At 37.1% G+C, this 21,186-nt stretch overlaps 2 protein-coding genes across 3 annotated transcripts in view; both read right to left on the reverse strand.

Annotated features, from left to right (window-relative positions):
- Nucleotides 1-21,186, reverse strand: part of CDC40 (cell division cycle 40) — a 487,800-nt gene that overhangs the window by 313,041 nt on the left and 153,573 nt on the right. The window lies entirely within an intron of this gene.
- FIG4 (FIG4 phosphoinositide 5-phosphatase) overlaps nucleotides 1-21,186 on the reverse strand; it is a 104,122-nt gene that overhangs the window by 10,332 nt on the left and 72,604 nt on the right. For both annotated transcript variants that reach the window (XM_012753173.3, XM_076003065.1), the window contains 4 exons: nucleotides 19,349-19,432; nucleotides 17,377-17,572; nucleotides 16,292-16,374; nucleotides 13,114-13,200 (listed from right to left, as the gene is read on the reverse strand). In XM_012753173.3, coding sequence (XP_012608627.3) covers nucleotides 13,114-13,200; nucleotides 16,292-16,374; nucleotides 17,377-17,572; nucleotides 19,349-19,432 — 450 coding nt within the window. The remainder of the gene's footprint in view (nucleotides 1-13,113; nucleotides 13,201-16,291; nucleotides 16,375-17,376; nucleotides 17,573-19,348; nucleotides 19,433-21,186) is intronic.

Below are 21,186 nucleotides of genomic sequence, written 5' to 3' on the forward strand. Positions count from 1 at the left end.
TGCCACAGCACATTCCTCTGTGCCTCTCGCCCAGCCTTCTGCTTGCTTCTTCAACATGCCAAGTTTGTTCCCGCCATGCGTCTCTGCTTTGAACATTCTTCCCCAGTCTTCCCATGGCAGCTCCTCCTTCTCATTCAGGTCTCAGCCCAGACATTAACTCCTCAGAGAGACCTTCCCTAAAAAGCTAATCTAAAACAACTCCTGACCCTTACCACCCAAACCACTTTCTCCCATTCCCCTGGTTTGTGTTCTTCAGGGCATTTATCCTAATATGAAATGGTTGTATTTATGTGTTTATTAGGTCAGTGCCTGTCTGCCCACCCTAGAACAGGAGTGCCCTGGGAGACCTTGTCAGCCTTGTTCTTTATTGTATTCCCAGTGTCCACAACAGTGCCTGATATATAGCAGGTGCTTAGATATTTGGTGAATAAGTGAATTGCTTATTTCTGTTTCAAGCTGTTAATGATTCCAGCTATTCGATGACTCCTGGCTGTGATAGTAATCATAGGATCTGAGAAATGACCTTTATTCCAAATCACCTTGTCTAATATCAGGCCAAATGAAGAAACTCTCCACAACATTGCTGGTAGAAGGTCATGCAGCCTCTGCCTAAGTACTCTCAGTAATGGAAGAACTCATGACTTTCAACAGTGGGATACTGACATGTCACTGCCGATAGCTCAAACTGTTAGAAAGATTTTCTTTTAAGCAACCCTAAATCTTCCTCCCTACATGTTCCTCTTATTGGTCCCTAAAGCAACTCAAAAAGCCCTATTTCACCTGACAGTGCTTCAAATACTACTTGAGAGAATGATCACATGACTCCTAATTCTCTTCTCTGAGATAAATACTCCCAGCTATCACAACACTTCACGTGACATGAAAAATTAACCAACACTGCACCTGAGGATGGTCTGCAAAATTTTAGCAGTCTGATTTAAAAAAATAAAACCTTTCTAAGTATGTTATCTGGAAACTATGACATAAGAGTGTCCTTGGATATTCAGAAAATCTGGTCTCATTTCCCACAGCTATCTTCGGTGCGCTAGCAGTCTGCTTCTCCATGTCACAGCCTTTCCCACACCAAGCACGCTGGAACCACCACAGCCAGCCAGGCCCACAAGCGTCTTTCCTGAAACAAAGACTCGTCTTTTTCAGTACATATTTTCCTATGTTTTCATTTCTGAGTAAATTTACATTTAACACAATGAGAGAAAACTCTTACGCTGTAACTGCTAATGAGTTTTGTGACAAAGGGCCTTTGCTGAGGGCATGAAATGATTTATTCCGTGAGCATTCTACCAGTGCTCAGTTTACATCTTACAGCCCTGTGGGCTTTCAACATGTGTGTAGTGCAGGAGGAAGCACGTCTGTTGTAGTTAAACAGGCAGCATTTGAGTGCCAATTTGTATCCTTTGCTGTGACTTACAGAATAGACTAAGCATTGCAATATTATTTATTTATTGAATGCTTAGTCTGTTGTGAGTGAATAAAGAGTGAATAAATGACCCAATGAACCACAGGACTGCAGAACTAGTGCTCCTATCCAAGCACTAGACTATTTTACAGATAAGGGAGCCACGACCCAGACAGGCAAGGACTCAGAGCTCATTGGTGCCAGACACAGGACCAGATATCAGGGCTCTTGATTCTCAGGCCTTGAATTCTTTCCACAGATTCATGCTCTCTCTCTTACTGGGCACCTGTGCAAGTGAGTTTCCAGTTAACTGGATAAGTACAAAGAATTTTTTGTTTTGTTTTTAATAACTAAGTCATTGTGTTTGACTTTCCAATATCCACGTAACCCAAATGATTACTCTAAGCCAATCACAGTAAGCCCATGGCCCAGCGGCAATAACACACTTCCGGTCGGCATGTGACTCAATCTTGGCCATAGGGGATGAGCAGAAGTCTGCTAAGCAGGTTTTGGGACTCCTTGCTCCTAAAGAGGAGACACAGAGAAAGCATTCCCATTCACCCCCAGGCACCGCTGCGTCTGGAACTGCCGCAGCCCTCGCCTCTGGTCTGAGGAGGAGGCCACACTGGGGATGAGAGGACAGAGAGATGGAAGAAACCTGGGCACTTCATGATCACAAACATGAAGCTCCTGATTCAACCAACTCTGAAGGCTGCCCTATCTTCAAACTTTCAATGAAGTAAGATAATAAATTATCTTATTGTTTAAACTAATTGAGTTGGATATTCTATTATTTGGAACTGAAAGCATTGTAAGAGGTTCAGATCATTATTTGATAGAAACCCTTAAAAAGAGAACATGTGCTTCCTTAATCGTTTAAACAATAATAAGCCATGGAAAATAAATATTTCTTCAACCAGTCAGGGATACCATTTTGCTGGCAAATTCCAAGCAAGGCTGTAATGTAATAATGCCCTTTGTTGCCCCATTGCTGCCTGCTGACATTAATGGTCAAATACTCTATGCTGCCAAGTTCTCAAACTTTTTAATCTGAAGATCCCTTTACACTCTTAAAAACATTACTAAGACCCATAAGCTTTGGTTTATATGGGTTATATCTACTGATATCTACCATATGAGAAATTAAAACAGAAATTTTAAATATATTTACTAAACAATAAATAAATCTAATAAATGTTAACATAAATCACATTTTAATAAAAAACTGTATTTTCCAATTAGTGGCAAAAGAAGCAAAGCTTTACATATTGGCAAATCTTTTCTAAATCTGGCTGAATAGGAGACAACTAGAATCTCAAATCGCCTCTGCTGAATCTGTCATGGTATGTTGTTTTGGTTAAAGTATTAATATATGAGAAAAATATGGCTTCACAGAGATATATAGTTGGAAAAGAAAGGAGTATTTTAATAGCATTCCAAATAGTTGTGGATATTTTTCTTCAATATTATAACAAAATTTGACAAGTTTCTTAAAGGTTAGTTACAATGTAGAACTGAAATCATATCAGTGAACTTTTCATACTCTCGTCTTAAAATCCACTGATGTCTCTTACACTTGAAATGGATTTTTTTTAACCCATGCATGATTTTTTAATAACATGCGTTGGTCATTTGGAAAACATTTGTTCACCAAGTTATGAAGATTTTCTAAATGGTAGCATATTTCATTATGCAATATCAAAAAATCACATTTGTTAAGATAAGCACTGATCTCATAAAAGAATCTTTTAAGTATTGCTTATGGTGGTAGATACAAGTTTTCCAAAATTCTGATTTTCACTTGAAAGATCTCATTTTATCATTGGTAATAAATACTGTCAATTGTTTTCCTTGAAGTGACAGTTTTGCTTTATTTTTTGAGAAAGTACCTGCCAAATACCCAAGCCCAAAGAACCATAGTTTGTCTGTCAGTCATTATTTCAACTGATGTTCCATGAAGGAAGTGGTGAGTTCAGCTCACAACTTAGATAATCACACTAGTCCTTTCCCTCAGGACAACCACGGTACTTTCATATGAAACAGAAGTGCTTTATGTATATTTCCCATTTTTTGGAAAAGAATACTAAAAAGACATGCATTCAAGGGTTGATAATAATTACTGCTTTGTCAAGATTTAATTAAGCATATATAGCTGGCATTTTCTTCTCTCTCTCTTTTTCTTTTTTTTGTTGCTGTGAATGTGTAACAGTGAAGAAAATAACAATCACCAATACAGTTTTGTGCCTCTGCCTTGATATCACAGACCCTCTGAAAGGGTCTTGGAACCCCCAGTGGTCCGCAGACCACATTTTGAGGACTGGTGCTGTATGCTTTGTATCTTTTCCTTTTCTTCCTTTGGTAATAAGCTGCTCGTCATTTGCTATCACATCACGGATATTTGCTACTATCCATGCTTCCTGTGTGAGCTCCCCCACTCTTAGCTGCACACTACAAGTGCATGGGTCGGGTAAATTCCAGCTGCCTAGCTCAGGAGATCATGTTATTGGACTTTGAGTTTGAGTTCCAAAGAAATGAATTTGAGTCCCAGTTTTATCACTTAAAAGTTTTATAACTCTGAATGAACTACTGACCCTCTCTCCAGGCCTTCTTTTCTTACAAAATCAGAGGTTGGAATCTTATGATCTTTAAATATCTTTCAGTTTTCAAATTTTATGGTCCTAATACACTACACATACACCAACATGTGCACATGTATGCGTACCCTATGGGACATTCTAAGAATACCATCTGACACCTCTTCCCACAAGTCTGACTGCGCCTTCGTATCTCTAGAAGTCATATAGACAGGCCAATTCATTTTCTCATCATGAGACTGTTGGGAAATATACTCAAGGTTCCAGATGCTAATACAAAAAGGCTAAAAGGAAATGATAAACTTAAACTTAATAAACAATAAACTAAATTTAATTATATCACCTACATGATTTATAAACAAAGCAGTAACTAATTCTGTTACAGCATGACGAAGTCTAAGAAGAGTAACACCTACTTTGCTAAAACTGTCCAAACAAGTAAAAGCAAAGTCTGTGGGCCTATGTGAATAATAATGAACAGAAGAGAGTATGTAAGACAAAGTTACTGGTCTAAGAAGTTTCAAATATAATTTTACTTACAGTTGCTAAAATTGCATTTTTGCTCTTTTTGTATCTGCTAATCACTTACTGATGCTTCTGAGATTATCAGAATATTTTTCCTAGCTCTATACTATTATCAAAAATAAATACATATAAGCACATTAACTCTGTTAATTTACTTTTCTATTTTCAAGCCAAATGATAAAGGAGCTATCGATTTAACTATCTATCTTTTGAATCAGCCCCAGAGAGCTTTATTTCTCTGATGTACAATGCTTAAAAAGTATGAATTGATTTTGACATTAAGTAATAAATTTTATTAATAACATAATTATAAAGAGTAAAAAAATAATTAAGAAAGTGAAGATCATCTCAATCCATTTTTTCTTCTGGATAAGGACAGGATAAATTTTATGCAGACATTTTGAGGTTTAATTAATATTTTGGTGACATCACACATACAAAATAGAAACTGTGACCCTTTAGGTAATGGATGTAAACCATCTTATAGAGTGTTTTTACAAGTTCATGGAAAGTGGGTTAGAGAAGAAAGATTTTTTAAGAATATAAAAACTTCCACTCTTTCCAACTAAGATCAAACCACAATAATTTTTTTTAATCATAGGATTCTAAGAATAAGTTAAATATAAAAACAAAGCAAATCTTCTTTCAGAGCTTCATGTATTTGGAAACAACAGGCAATGCAAATCAGGAAATCATGGTTCTATTCTAGGCATGCTGACCAAGGGATTTTGAGAGCTGTTTACATATAAGGGGACATTTTCTCATTAAGAGCTTCAGAAATTTGGTAGCAGCAGGGAATCGAAAATCAGAAAATCATGGTCCATTTTAGCCTGTCCCACTAACACAAAGTGTAAGTTAGCCAATAAAGACAGCAACAGTTTATCATTTGAGAAAATCAAGAGATGCCTGCCAAGAACTCTGAGTTGCCACATCTAAAATAAACCATTGTAAAATAAAAACTTAACAAATATTTATCATTTTTCTTTCCATTTGTTTCAACTTGTTAACCCTGGCATTTCTGCATCACATATAATTATTGCATAATATTCCTAAAAGAGGTAAAACTATTGAATTCCAAATATTACTCATTCATAATTTATTTAAAGCTTATTGTGTACCCAGTATCATGCCAGAGACTGAGTATAAAAAGAGAGATGAGCCCTGCCCTCAAGTAACTCATAGTCTTTTTAGATTAGTTTTAGATTAAAAATACCACACATAGTGGGTTCCATTTATCAAGAACTTGCTATTCCTATATAATTGGAAGGAATGTCAGAAAGATTTATAAAATGTGAACATATCTTTAATTATGAAAATATAATACAAATGATTTCCAGGGTTTTATTTCTCAAATGTCTTCATAAGACCATAAGGAAAATAATTAATACTATTAAAATATCTAACATGGAAAATTACCTATATAATACTAAAAGACCTATTGGTGAGTTTTAAACACAATTAGGACTTAATGGGATCTGTACTTTTTAAAATCATGTGTGAAAACCCCAGTGGGTTCTGAATGACACCTAGGACAGTACAGCTATATTTAAATACAAAATTGAAATGTGTTTCTTGTATGTCAGCCAAAAACTTATTGAAAGACTTCCAGCATATGCTCAGAGAAGACAAGGAGTATAAATATATCATACCTTGACACTCATCTCCATTGTACAAAAGGAATGGTTGTCAGGAAAGCCACGGTGACATAGCACACGGCTTGATAATCACTCCATCTGCCCCAAATCATCCCACCCACCTTCTACGCACAAAATTGATGATAATTTGGTAAACTAACAAAGTAACAAAAAGCTAAACCATTACAAAATGTAGTTATTGTATACAGAGCTATCAAAACCAATGAGTACTACCCCTCACATGGCCATATCAGATATCCCAATCTGCTTTTCCAGAATTAACCTGCTTGCTTATGTAAAAAATAAGTGTTTTGTGTAATAAAAATATATTTTAAAAGCATAATAAATTCTTCATCTCTATTGGCAATTGAACGATTTTTTTTCCTGTAATCTGACATGGATTCCTAGAAAATTTAAAAGGCATATATAATAATCTATGTAACTTGGACACCTTTAGAGAAAGTTAAGAAATTTATTTGCTTTTTAAATCAAGAGCAGGAAAAAACCTAACTTATAAAATCTCTCTAATCTAAAACCTCTTGAGCCCCTAGACACATCATCTTGGATGTCCTATTATTGCCTGAAACTCACTACCCGAGCCCCCAAACTTGCATCTATTGTATCTTTGCTATCCTGGTAACTCACTGATACAGCTAGTTAACCAAGCTATAAAACCCTTGGCCTCTCACACACCAATCCATTACCAAGTTTTGAGAAGCCTTACATATTCTGACTTTATAAAATAATCCCCTTTCTCTATTTCAACTGCCAATAGCTGATTCTAATCATTTACTTGTTCTGATGTTTCCAACAGATATGTTGTTTATTGCCCTGTCTCTAATCCATTTGCCATGCTATTTCCAGAATGACCTTTCTAAAATGCAAATATAAGCCTATCACTCCCCTGATTAAAACACACCTTTTAGAATAAGGGCTATACTCTCTTACTCAGCATCTCTTCCTGATCTGTTTCTGCTTGTCTGTGTCTCTCGCCTCTTCACTGACCATCCTCTTGTATTAGACACACACAATTACTTATGAGTCTCCAAAAGTGGTGCATAGGACAGAGGCTCAAGACCACACACCTGTATTAAGGGGATAGTTAACATTTCATGTGAACCTGTGAAAGCTCCCATAAATGGAATGCTTCATACTCACCAAAATAAAACAGGCAATATGCTAAATTTTTATTTTTTATATTTTTGTAATACACTAAATTTTTTAAAATCATAGTCATTTTGGATACCTTAAATTAGTAACCTGAGTACCTACAATTGAATTTCATTTATTATTCCACATATGCAAAAAAAAACCTTTCACGATAGCCCTCCCGAAAAATTTTAACAAGTTCACCTTGTTCCAATAAATTTATCTTGTTTTAAAAAGGAGATGCTATTGCAGATAATATTCAAATGAAGAAGCATTCACTTGTCTCACTTGGTCCTTAATCTGTCTGATGGCTTTTTCAGTTTGACCTTCAGTGGTAGCTTCCTGCTACCTTCTTCCCTCACGTGCCTATCCCAGCTCATAATTCACTGCAAGTAACGGGATGATCTTTTCCAAGGCCTTTATTTTATCTACTATGGGTATATCATGGGAACTCCTCTATTCCCTCTTCTCCTTTTCTAATTATCCCTAACAGGAGTCACTCACATGTACTTTCATCCGTTCAACAAACATTTATTTACTAAGTGTCTAGATACCAAGAACAGAGATAAGTTTTTAATTCATGTGGTTCCAAAAAAGGTACATTCATATAAATCAAAGTGTGGCTGTTACCCACAGTAAGAAATGCACTTTGCATGGCAAACCAGTACACACGTGCTATAGTTATGCATAGAAACACAAGTTTCATGAAATGAGACTTCCCTGTACTATGTGCTATATAGTACTTTATATTGTATTCAGTTCAGTTCTGTTTAATTTCATAGTGTACACCTATAGTAAATTAATTTCATGACCCACTAAGTTTTGGAATTACAATCTGAAAAACAGTGTCCTAGCATATATAAAGGCAACTTGTGTTTGGGACTGATTACTGTATTTATTAAAAAAAAAAAAAAGCTACAAATACCCTGGACAGGATGGTAAGGGGATGGTGAAGGAGAAAGAGGGGAAAAATGAGAGGAAGATAAAAGAAATGGGGAATGGAGCACAGAAAGAGATAATTAGAAATAGACAAGATATATAGGAGAAGTCAGAGAGGGTTAAAGAAAAAGAGAGAAAAAAGTAAATGCCAAAATGAAAGAGCGAACAAGTCTGTTTTGGTAATTTCTAGGGTGAGGGAAGAGGTCACATCCCAGTTTCCTTGGGCTGAGGAGCTGTTATCACCTATTATCTCCTGCCTTGTGGAGGGAAGGAGCTGATTAATCATTGATCACTGCCTCCCAACTGCTCTAATCCTTAAACCTTTAACGACTGGAGGTACTCCGGGTGTTTGGAAAAGATAACAGGAACTATCCAGTAAAGTAGAAATACTCTGTGCCTGCAGCACAGGGACCAGAGCATTAGCTACAGAGGACTGGATGAAATCAATTGGGGGTGGGGGTGGGGAGAATGGCCCAGATGGTGACTTGTATATGGAGAACACATTATTGAAAATTACATCATGAAAAATAAATGAAGTTGAGTTAATCATGGCTATTTTGTCACCGCCAACCCATCAGCTGAAGAAGTGCTCTAATTCTAACTTGGAAGACCATGCTCTGATTTGTGAAACACTTCCCCAGCAGAAGTTCACACCAATGGGCATTCACTTAGTGGTCAGTAAATACCACTTCTTATGAGAGATACTTAGGGAATAAATGCAACCTTATGGTCCTAAAATAGTAAGCACACTTATTTACCTTGCATTACATTTCCGCATATCCTGTGCTGGAAGAATCCTGAATTACACAGTATTTATAGAAACTCTGTATTATATTTTGAAGCATTTGTTAGAGGTAATTTTTAAATGAGTGAGACATATTCCTGGAATAGGTGAACTACACAGAATAGCAGGCACTAATGATATGTGTGTTTGTATCTTTTTAACCTACTACTGATTGGCCTTTGTTGCTTAGTTAAAACTCTCAGAGAACTGGTAGGAGTGTAAAATGAGAACATGTTGGTCTTACACAAATATGGTGAATCACCACCTGGCCCCAGAGCACCCTGCCCACCAGGCATGGCAAGTCCTGTCACTCTGGTCTTTCTCATTCAGCATTTGGTCACAGGTGCAGTGGGAGCAGAATAAAGAGAAGAAGTGCTAAAAACTTAGTGTGCTTACCTTTTTTTTTCTTTCAGAAGGCTGTAGGGGAACAAAGAAACAGGAGGGGGCAGAGGGCTTATAAGAAAAAAAACAGAACAGGGGAGGCACTAAAAGGTGTTCAAGTTCAAGGATAGGGAAGTAAGTCACTGGGAAGGTGGCTGAAAACCAGTGGGGCACTGGGGGAGTATTCTAGACGTTCAGGGTCTGTGTAAAGCCCCTGAGAGTAATAGGGGGGCTGGATGGAGGGTGAGATTCAGTGCATTTCAGTGAATATTTACTGAGCACTCACTCAACTTAAGGTCCTATTCTGGGGACAGGAGGGGATGCAAAGATGGGTTGCTCTCTGGAACCATATAATCATAGAGGACTGTAATAACCCTAATATTAGGGTTCTGGTGATGGCTAGGCAACCTCTACACCATGTTACCAAATCAGTCAAGTAAAGTATGCTTGCCCAAGAAACTTAAGTATGTCTAAGTTAGGGACAATATGCTGGATTCAAAGCCAGATAGCATGACTCTAGAGCCTATGATCTCCATCACTCAGCTATAAGCGCCTAGTGTTACCAGCTGTTTTTCTAACCACTGGGTAGAAATGATGGGTTATTAGTATTAACAGACCTCACGTTGGTCCTCTGACGTGACCTGGATTTGTAGACACATCTATATGCAGACATAATATGTCTGTTCTGTTGATCTTGAATATTTAAAACTATTTAAAGAAAATAAATATAATAAATATACCTTTATTCTTTCCCCAGTGATGGAGATCATAGGCTCTAGAGTTATGCTGTCTGGGTTTGAATCCTGGTCCTTCTAGTTGCTAACTGTTTGACCTTGGGCAAGTTGCATAACTTCTATGTGCTTCACTTTCTCAATCTGTAAAATGGAGGTGATAATAAGATCTAGTTCACAAAGTCACTGTGGAGAACTGAGTTAATATAGGGTAAGGTACACAGAGTGTTCTGTTAACACTGGCTGATGTCAACTCTCTCAGATCACCACCCATACACTCAGGGAGTGGTATGAATTGCAGAGAGGGCCACATGCAGGCAAAACACAACTTTGAGTATTAAGGCTGACAGTACACACATTGACCAGTTTTGGGTTAAACATCCATTTCCAGGCAATGTCTTGCATGACCTTGGATGACAGTGCACAGCTCCCCCATCCAGGTTTCTGTGCTTCTATTTTAGGAGCCCCGTGTTCCACTGGCTTCCTGCCAGTTACTGTCAACAATTTTTACATTTGGTGTTATAAATACCTCAGATTTAGAAAAGGGAAACTGGTTTGCTTTATGATTTCAAGAAAAATTGGTAAGAATATGAACTATGCAGGGATGAATAGATACATATGTATATGAACTTATAATGATTTTTAAATATACTAGAAGTTAAAACATAACAAGAGGAGAATTTCAAGAATCTCACATAAATCTAATTTCTCTTGGTTTTGGCATAGCTTTAGAAATCTAAAAATGAATAGCTGACATTTTAAGAACCTGGTTACAAAGTTCCAATTTAAAGCACACACTACAACACCCCCCCCCAAATAAAACACTAAGAACACTTAGGCAGTTGCCATGGCAACATAATGCAGAGCTTACCAAGCTCTTTGTTATTTTGCTGAAGATGCTGTGCAAAAACACACTCATGATAGATTCTTTACTAATTAAGTGGAAAAGGTTAAAAATTCTAGATCCATGTGATTTTCATCTGTGCCAAGACTCAGAAAAGCAAATATTAAATATTTTAAGAAAGAATCTGAAAGTAATAACTGTAAGACCAATTACAGATCAAAGTAGAAATAATATTGAAGAAAATGAGGAAATGGTTTTATATATGATGTATCCATTTCATCATCATCTCCTCATAAGCTGTATCATACTATTTTAATGGAATAATCGTTTTATATAAACAATTTGCTTTACAGAGTCTCTTATTTTACTAACAAATTTAAATATTTTCCTTCTTTGGCCACATCTATCTCAATTCATTTGGGAGTCCACACTTTCAAATGCTAAATAGCTACAACAAAGAAAAATGGTCTCTAAATTAACAGGAGTTTATATGCCAAAAGAGAGGGATGGGGGGAGAAAAAAAAAACAGTGATAGGAGAGAGAGAGAGAGAAGGAATCAACAGCACTTTGGAGGCTGTGATAAAATACTGTCCGGTTTTCCTTCCACTTCTCGGATTAGCCACCTCTGTTTCCCTTGCAGGTTTCTTTCTCTCCATTTGCCCTAGCTGTTAGATTCCAGGGCACCACCAGGATCAGCTATAGACTATTCCCAATCTAGTCTCTCTTCTTAGGCAATCTCATACTTAAGTAGTGGCTTTAATTAGCACTTGTAAACATTTATTGCCCCAGCCCAGGCTCTCTTCTGAGTTCTAGATCAGTTGGTTCAACTGTCTCCTAAACTCCACTTTATGCTACTTTAAAGCCAAACTGGGTCCCCCTGCAGTGTTCCTTACTTCAGTAAATGGCAGCTTTGAATGGTCCTAACACAGACATACTCAGTACCTATCTGCTGAATGAATAAGTGAATGAATGAATCAATTAAACCTGTTACACAAACCAAAAAATCTAAGGGTCATCCTTGATGACACCCTCTTCCTCCCCCTCCATGAATCAGGATCCAAGTCCTGCCCATTTCACCTCCTAAATATTTCCCAGAGCCATTCCATTCTCTCAGTCTGCATAGCCACCACTCTCTAAGGCTTTCACCTGGATTACTATAATAGCCTCTGAACCAGCAATCAGGAACATACAGATGTAGGACACAGAAGTTAGGCAATCAGTACCTATCAAATGAATAATTCATTAACCAAACTGGTAAAGTTGGTCTAAGAAAAGGAAAGAGAAATTTACTAAATGCCACTATATGCCAGCTACTGATCTAGATGCCTCAAATATACTACCTCATTGAATTTCCACAGTGACCCATTTTATGGAAGAAACTCAACTACACACAGGGATCAGGGAGCCCTCCTGGTCCCAATAAGCAGAGAATAATGATGATAAATATGAAAAAGAAGATGATTATGATGGTGATGATTACAACTTACTGAGAACATATTTGAGACACTGTTCTAAGCACTCTGTATACATTATTTCATTTAAGTCTCATTGGCTTCCTATGAAGTAGGTGATTTTGTTATTCCCTTTTGCAGATGAGGAACTGAGCCACACAGCACTTAAGTTGTTGCTCAAGGTAAAAACCAGGAAGTGGCATGCTTTGAATGTAGTTCTGAACATAGTTTATTTAAGAATTTACTAAATATCTGTTTACCTTACAGCAAGTTATTAGAATTGATGAGTACATGTAGCTAGAAGAGACAAACCCATCCATACCCTCAAAAGTCTTATATTGAACTTGGGGAACCTGCCTCCAGGGTCAGAGTTATTTCATTATCCAACCTCTCCCCCAGTGGAGGGCAGAGTTCCTGCGGAAGCCTCCACCAACTCCAATCCCACCTCCGAAGGGTGTATTTCAGGTGCAGTCAAGGCAGCCAATCTCTTCCCCATCTCCCATGGAGACCCAGTTTTCCTTGAGCAAGGTATAAGAGGAGATCCTTTAGTGCTTATACTAATTTAGTGACAAGACTGAATATTTCTCTTAAAATGTCTTCCAGAAAAAGCACCACGAATGGCATAATTATGAAGATTTCCTTAAGGGTCTAATCTTGTACTTACAATTTTATAACTCCATCTGAGCACCTGGAACAGAGCTGCTGGCTGCTCCTGTCTTGTTTATGTTGACTCTGCCCCAGCTGAACAAATCTACAAATTACAACGGATAAAAGTAAGCTAAAGAAGGAAATATTTGCAACTAACTCAGTAGAACACACAAAATGGTGTGAGCTTTCAAATGACAGTAGTATGCTTATTTCAGAAAAGAATACCCTACAGAATGCAAAACTTTGCCTGATTTGAGAGTGGGTTTGTTAGAAGGAGAAGTGCTTCTGCTTAAAATATAAGTCCTAATGCATATAAGAATGAAATAAAATGTGCATGTTATTACATTTTTATTAACTTACATATCAAAGAAGACATGAACAGCACTAATGCGGCTTTAAGCTAAGAGCCAGAGGGAGTGGCCCAGGCCAGCTCAGCAGGGTGACAGCATACCTAGCAGCTGACTCTGAAGTGCTCACCTGCTGGAAGCCTGCCCCTGCTACACGCATGATCTTCCCCTGGGGATGTGGTTTTGTAGCTTTGTTCTAATGTACCCATGAGAGGTTATGGGGGAGTAGATTAAAGAGCTAATTTCCTTTATATTTTTCTACTATTTAAAAATATTTTCTTTTGATGACTATGGATAAGTTTATCATTTATTTTTCATTAGCTTTTTTAAAGGTCAATAAAAGTGCAGAAACTATCAATTATTAAATCATTACAGTGCTATTGAAAAACTTTCAAGTAGCCTACTTTTATCCAATTTGTATCTTCAGCAAATGACAAATTTTAATCTATTTTTTTGGAAGATTGGCACATAATATTGACTATTTCTATTGAATTTTAATTTCTCACAGATAAAGTGTACAACCACGGTCAGAATTAAAAAAAAAAAAAACAACTGGCAGGTATATGAAGCTTCAAGGAAGTAAAGAGAACGCTTCTAGGTCTGGTCAAGACAGCAAACTAAAGACTCTAGAAAAGACAATGGAACAGGAAGCCACAGAGAGCAGGGCTCAGCAATGAGAACTTCAAAACTGAGAGTCTGAAGGTGTTGAGGCTCAACAGAAAAACAGGCAGAAAAACAGAAGGACAGGAAGCTGGAAGACAGGCTACAGAAACCAGTCCTAGCTGCATGGCTTCCCTCCCCCACAAAGTGCTGAGGTAAGGCCAGGTGGGAGCTGTGACCTGCAAGCCAGGTGAGGGCACTGCCCATCATGTGCACAAACTTCGGTGGGTACCAGCCCACTGGATGTAGAATTTGGGTGGGAGGGACACCTGACAGTTTAGGGCCAAGTACATGGGCTCTGCTCTTTGGATCAGAGGAGGCACTAAGATAGCCCCAGGTCCTGGCAGGGGCAAAAGTAGGTACCAATCAATCCCCAAACATCCTGTGGTCACCCTCTGGCACAGTTATCCCACAGATACTGATGGAGAGAGGCTTCCTTTGCCTAAAGCACTGTCCATGACAGATGGAGAGGGGACATGCCCCAGGGCAGGCATGTGGGGAAGAGACAGCCCAGTATGGGCCCAGTATGGGAGGGGCTGCTCACAGAGAGCAAGAATGGCCAGGCCCGCTATTTCTCCCTTTCCCCCAAGGTCTGCATCACAAGCAGAGGCAGCTGATATGATCAAGGGAATAAAGAGGAGTGCATAGTCTAAAAGCAAGGACACCCCAAAACAGAAGATTGTCTTTTGGATAAGTCACTGAATGTCTTTAGAATTTACTAGAGTTGTTTAAAGAGCAAATAAAATACTGCACTGTGAATTGTTATACAAATTAAAGGAGAAGGTGCTATTCCTCAGAATCTTGTTTCAGGACATGGTTTCCACCCTCCCCTGCAGTGATCCCTGCCCTGCAGGCCGGCCCTTGCATCCTTCCTAGACTGTCTTGTTTCCAGGGATGTTGTGGCTGAACAAAGCTATATCTCGCTTCCTGAGAAGGGAGAACTAAAAGTGGGCCACAGAGGCTGTCTGAGCTAATAAGGTTCTAGGTGAAAGTCATACCCAAGGCAAAGGATACATTTTTTGCTTAATTAATCTGAACCAAAATTTTAGTTCTTGACATATAGTAGACTTACGCTCTCTGCAATAAGCAAAGTCATATTATTCAGTCACTAAGCCTAGACAATTCATTCTTCTAGACCACGTTGCTTATAAGGGCCCAGTTCAACTACAAAAGAGTTTAGCTACAGAGTTCTGACAGCCATTATGAGTAAGTACTATGTGTTTGTGTGTCCAGGAGTGAGGAAGGTGTGGCTGTGTTCTGAATGACAAATTTGCTTCTAGTCAGACAATGATGCATAGCCACAAGAGTGCAGGTTATGGGAGCTGCTTCTGCGGTCAAGAAATGCTGCACATTTTATATTTTATATATTATAGAGCAGATTCTTATTAGTTTGAAATAAAAAGCTGCCAATATCCAGTTCAATGTATTCTGCAAATGAAATGTCCTCCTTAAAAAATAACTGAACATCAGTGCTCATTTTATAGTATACAATTTACACATGTATACATAGTATACAATGTTTACACAATCAAGTCTTCTGAATGCACGTATTATTAGGCTGAGGAGTGTTTAAAATGGTCTCATCAAGTTCTAAAGGACTTCTGAGTGAAGGATTATTTTGAGACTCTGATAACTATGAATCTCAGAAAACATATACACACATAATTATGCATATGATTTCAGGGAGTACCTCCTCTTGGCTAGATATGCCTAATGAAGGTCTGTAACACTGTGAATTACTGCCCTATTATCACTGCTTTCCTTTTCCTCCTCAGCCACCACTCCCAGCAGCACCCCAGAGCTACAGTGAATCCAACCAAGGTCCTCACTCTCACCAGTATCTCAGGTTTATTTTGTAAGCAGGTACCTTGATCTTGAGGATCTGGGAATGTAAGAATGTATTTGTACTTTGGTTTGCAGCTTGTATACAGGCAGTGCAAATACCTGTACACATCATAAATTTTTATCATTGAGGGTTGAGGGGCAGAGTCTCAGGCACTTAGCCCTTTAACTCCAAATATAAATCAACATTTCAGAATTTGCCCCACTGAATGCTAATACTGCATTCCAAGTAGAATTCATTTCCTTCTGTACTGTTGACTATTTTCATTCCTTAGAAGTTAAACTAAATATGCTATTAATAATAAATTTGTATTTTTACTAAATCTCTACATGAAAATATCTTACCTTGAATAAATGGTGAAATCTTCTTCTGAGAGGCCATCAGAGAGGTTAATTCCATATACCTCTTTCATGGGCTGGACCACATTCTGGGGTTAAAATAAAAAAAAAGGAACCAGGAAGAATTTTTAGACATTTAGCATATTAAGAATGTCCAAAGATGAAAACATTAACCTGTGAATTTTTTCCCAAAGCAATCACAATGTTTCCTCAATCTGTTCATTAAACTTCTCAGTTAATGGATTAAAAAAGTTAATGTCCATTTCTACTAAAAATAGTTTATTTTAGGGTAAAAAAATCCATTAAATAGTTACTAGTTGCTTTTGTTTAATGCAGGAGTTGGCAATCTTTTTCTATAGGACAGTTAGCAAATATTATAAGCTCTTTGGTTTATACTGTCCCTGTTGCAACTACTCAACTCTGCTATTACAGTGCAAAAGTAGTCACATACAATACGTAAACAAAGATGAATGGCTGGGTTCTAATAATACTTTATTTACCAATAAAAGGCAGTAAGTTGGATTTAGCCAATCAGTTGTAGTTTGCAAACTCCTGGAATACGAATTCAGTTCTTGTATTAACACATTTTTATTTGCCATACCATTTCTATTTTTAAATGACTTTCAGCTATTTCTATATATCGAATTGCCCCAAGCTGGATTTGGTTCTTTTATTATTTACTTCCATTTGTTTTCCCTTAATATATTATTTAATATTGAATTGAACAGGATGAATTTCCCATTGGAGCTACTCAAAGATTGCGAGGGCCAGGTTCAAATCCTGCCTCCCAAAGATGAGCTGAGCAAGGGAATATGTGGGCCTCCAGTGGATGGGCTGCTTGGAGTGGGGCAGTATTCTCTTAAAAATTCTCAATTCACCATTATACATGGGAGCAAAAGCACCAATTTTATTTCAGAATGAAACCACTTTTCATCATGTCTATCCTAAATGTATTCATCTTATGTAGAGCCTCCAACAACACACATTAAAATGGTGTGAGTGAGACAACATGACATTTTCTTGAAAGCAGTATTTTAAAGATCATTCTCCAGTTTTTCATGGTGGACTATGCAAGTTTCCTTCTCCTGCACCTCGGTCACTTTGGCACTGTCCCCCGTGTCGGTCATCTTCACGGGGGTGGAACGCTGAGACACGGAGCCCTCTTCTTCCCGGTCGGTCCCAGAGTCATCCTCAGAGCTGCTGGACACAGCCTCCTCGCTGGGGGGTGGCGGGGCGCTGGCTGCCGTTTTCCTCTGTAATACAGCTTCTTCTCTATTGCTTTTGTTTCTTTAAAAAGATGAATATGGATGTGAAGCATCTTTAAACGAACCCTGAATACTGTGTATCACTCTATCACTCTGTCCTAAAGCCTTAGTCCTAGTGAAGCATAAGAAAATGACTATGAGAAACTAATTTCTGGATTCAAGTTATCCTAAAGGGAAAAGCTTAATACTTCTCCATGTACATGTACTGACCTTATACAAATGTAAGCCCTGTTATAAATTCAAAAAATACACCAAAATGTACTTGCAGAGTACAGAAAACTCTTCTCACCACTTGGCTACCGAGCCTTCCTTTGGTAACTGAAATCAGTATTTCCAAATTTTATGGTATAATAATAGAAGATTATATGTTTGAGATATTAGTAAAATTATCTATAAATTATAAAAGTTTCATGAAAAGGTCAAAGGTCAACAGACAAATCCATGTATATTTCTCTCCTACGAATTTTTATTAATCACAGTTGACCTCCATAATGAGCAACTGATGAACATAAACTAAACTTTAAAATTTATTGTGTTATTAGTAAACAAGTATATTTGCTGAGCATTCCTTCTAAGAATAGAGAATAGAAGGGAAAAAAACCCATATTTATAAAATTCTTTACTTTTTAGTGCCAAATTTGATAGTAAGAATATCTTATATATTTATTTTCACCTACCCAAGATAGTACTTTAAGAATATTTTTTTAATTCAGAAAATATTTTGTAGTAATACATTTCGCATTTATGAAAAATATTTAATATTTCACTCTTCTCTATAAGGAACTAAAAATACCATAATATTCTAAAATGTTCTAAGAAAGGAAAATGCAATTTTATTTGACCACAGGTTAGATTTTATAGAAAACAATTAATTTCTGACTCTTTGCAACTAAAAATTAAAGTTGGTAGCATTTCTGTGCTATAAACTAATATAGCTGGTTATTTGCTCATTTGTCCTGGGAACTCCCTGAATTCTAAACTCCTAAGGACTTTCCGTCTTTCAAATACCTCTTAGCACCTGCTCAGGGCCTAACATGAAGCTATATAAAGGCCACATATTTAAGCCACAGAAATGGTGTATCTGGAAAATATTAATATATATCCCATTGTATAAATAACATGTAGCTAGAATCCAATGAAGACCCCATACACATCCCCAAATAAGATTAGGACTCTGTATTCACAGTCTGACCGGGGTTTTTGGCCAGAGTCTAGAAGAAATCTTATCACTGGGACAAGGCAGGTCAAAGATTCTTAGACCAGAAAACAACACATTTCACCCCAGTCTAAACATGAAGATGAAAACATGGTATGTCTTCTTCACTGGAAGTAACAAAATAATAGTGCCCCTCCAAAATAATGTTTCAGTAACACACAGAAAAATAAATTAAGTTCTCTATCCAAGTGTATTTGCTTTTATCTTCCTCAGGATGCCAACAAAAATAAATATAATAAATATGAATTTTTGCTTAAGTATTTTATGTTGGGAAACTGAGAATGCTGAGTTATTTATAGGATATAACACATAATATCTGTTATTTTCCTTTCTGCCATCTGTTATATTCCCAATTTTAAATAATAAAATACACTGGATTGCTAAAATTCCCATAAATTCTACCTCAATGTTGCATACTTTAAATGATCCCAGTGCTAGAAATAAACTATTAGTATAGATGCAATAAATGGACTGTGCCCCAAGCTATGTAACTTGAAGTTATTAGTTTTTGGTGGAAATTATAGTATAAGTGCTATTATTTTACATGAATCTTTAAAATTTCATTGTATACACGTATCTTACCCCAATACTGATTTTCCAGTTTCATCCGGTTTACGCACAGTAAATGGACTTGGATCAATGCCAACAGTCTTAGGCATAAAGTCACTGAAGAAAGGTGAAAAAAAATTCCATATGAATTTCTGTCCATACAGATGATATTGGCTTCCACCTCAGTTCCCACTCTTAGAATATTCCTTCACTCTCAGAGTTACATGTATTCTAAGCCAAATGTTTAGGGGAGCTTAGGTGATCACAGCCATAAAATCCCATGAAGTAACAGCACTAATTTCAATATTATTAGTCTTCATCATGGATTCTCTATTATTACGATGCCCAGTAGTTTTGAATTTAAGATCTTGTTTACTGGAACAGTGTTGACATCTGAACTTCTGATAGAATGTATACCATTTGGTTATATATCACAATTAGTTCTCAGGTAAAACTGAACTCATAAAGGCTGAAGGCAAAATACTGAGCTGTTCAGTTTTGTGGACTCTTTTAAGCTATACCACCACCTAAGGGGGTAGACATAATGATCAAAAATGCAGTGGTCTGAATTGAAAGAAATATCAACATCTACCTCATTAAGCTGAGGTAAATTCATTAAAACACTGTTGAAATACTTTAAATAGAAACTTTTAATTTACCACTTACTGAGAGAAGCTAAGGCTTCTTCCTCATTATGCAAGGGCTACCTTCTTGTTACTGCAAAAGCCAGATCAAATTCTGTAATAGATGCCAAAACGGCAACAGTTCCATGATTGATGCTGGTAAGACTTATGGCCTCTGCTGAATATTAAATTTTTTGAAGGAAAAGAAAGTAATCTTCAATTTGGCTCAAAATGTCTATTTTAACAGTTTGAAGATGTTTTAAAGATGTAATTGCCTTCATTTTTTCCTTCTTTTTGAACATATACAGTTGATCCTCATCATTTGCAGAGTCCATGATTGTGAATTTGCTTACTTGCTAAAATCTATTTGTAACCCCCAAATGAACACATGTGTTTTCGTAGTCATTTGCAGATATGTGCATGCACAGAGTGGTGAAAAAATATGAATTGTCCAACGCTTATGTTCCCAGCTGAGGTTAAACAAGGTGCACTCTGCCTTTTAATTTCTGCTCTCATACCATAAACAAGTGTCTTTTTCATGGTCTATTTAGTACCTTGTTTTTCACATTTTTTTTGTAGGTGATCTTGCTGTTTAAAATGGTTTCTAAGCATAGTGCTGCAGCTGTCTAGTGTTACTAAGCACAAGAAAGCTACGATTTGCTTTATGGAGAAAATACACGTGTTAGATAAGCTTTGTTCAGGTGTGAGCACTGTTGGCTGTTGAGTGCAATATTAATGAATTGATAATATACAGATGCTCCTCGACTTAATAACAGGATTATGTCCTGGTAAATCCATTGTAAGCTAAAAATACATTCAATACACCTAACTTACTGAACATCAGACTCAGCAGCCTACCTTAAACATGCTCAGAACATACACATTAGCCTATAGTCGGGCAAAATTAATGCAAAGTCTACGTTATAATAAAGTTATTATGGTAGTATGGTTTCTACTGAATGCATATTGCTTTTACACCATTGTAAAGTTGAAAAATCATAAGCGGAACCATCATAATTTGGGGGCTGTTTGTATACTAAATAAACTTGTCTTTAAACAGAAACACACCCAAAACTATCTACTGATTGACAAAAGGGTTGTGATCAGAGGCTCACAGGAACCTAATCTTGTATTTCCCTTAGGAGCAATGGGTCAGTATTTACTACCATTGCTACCACAAATAAAATCAACTATAGTAAGTCCTCACTTAACACCATCAACAGGTTCTTGGAAACTGACATTAAGCAA

The sequence above is a fragment of the Microcebus murinus genome, chromosome 5 (assembly GCF_040939455.1).
Source record: "Microcebus murinus isolate Inina chromosome 5, M.murinus_Inina_mat1.0, whole genome shotgun sequence".
Classification (NCBI taxonomy): Eukaryota; Metazoa; Chordata; class Mammalia; order Primates; family Cheirogaleidae; genus Microcebus; species Microcebus murinus.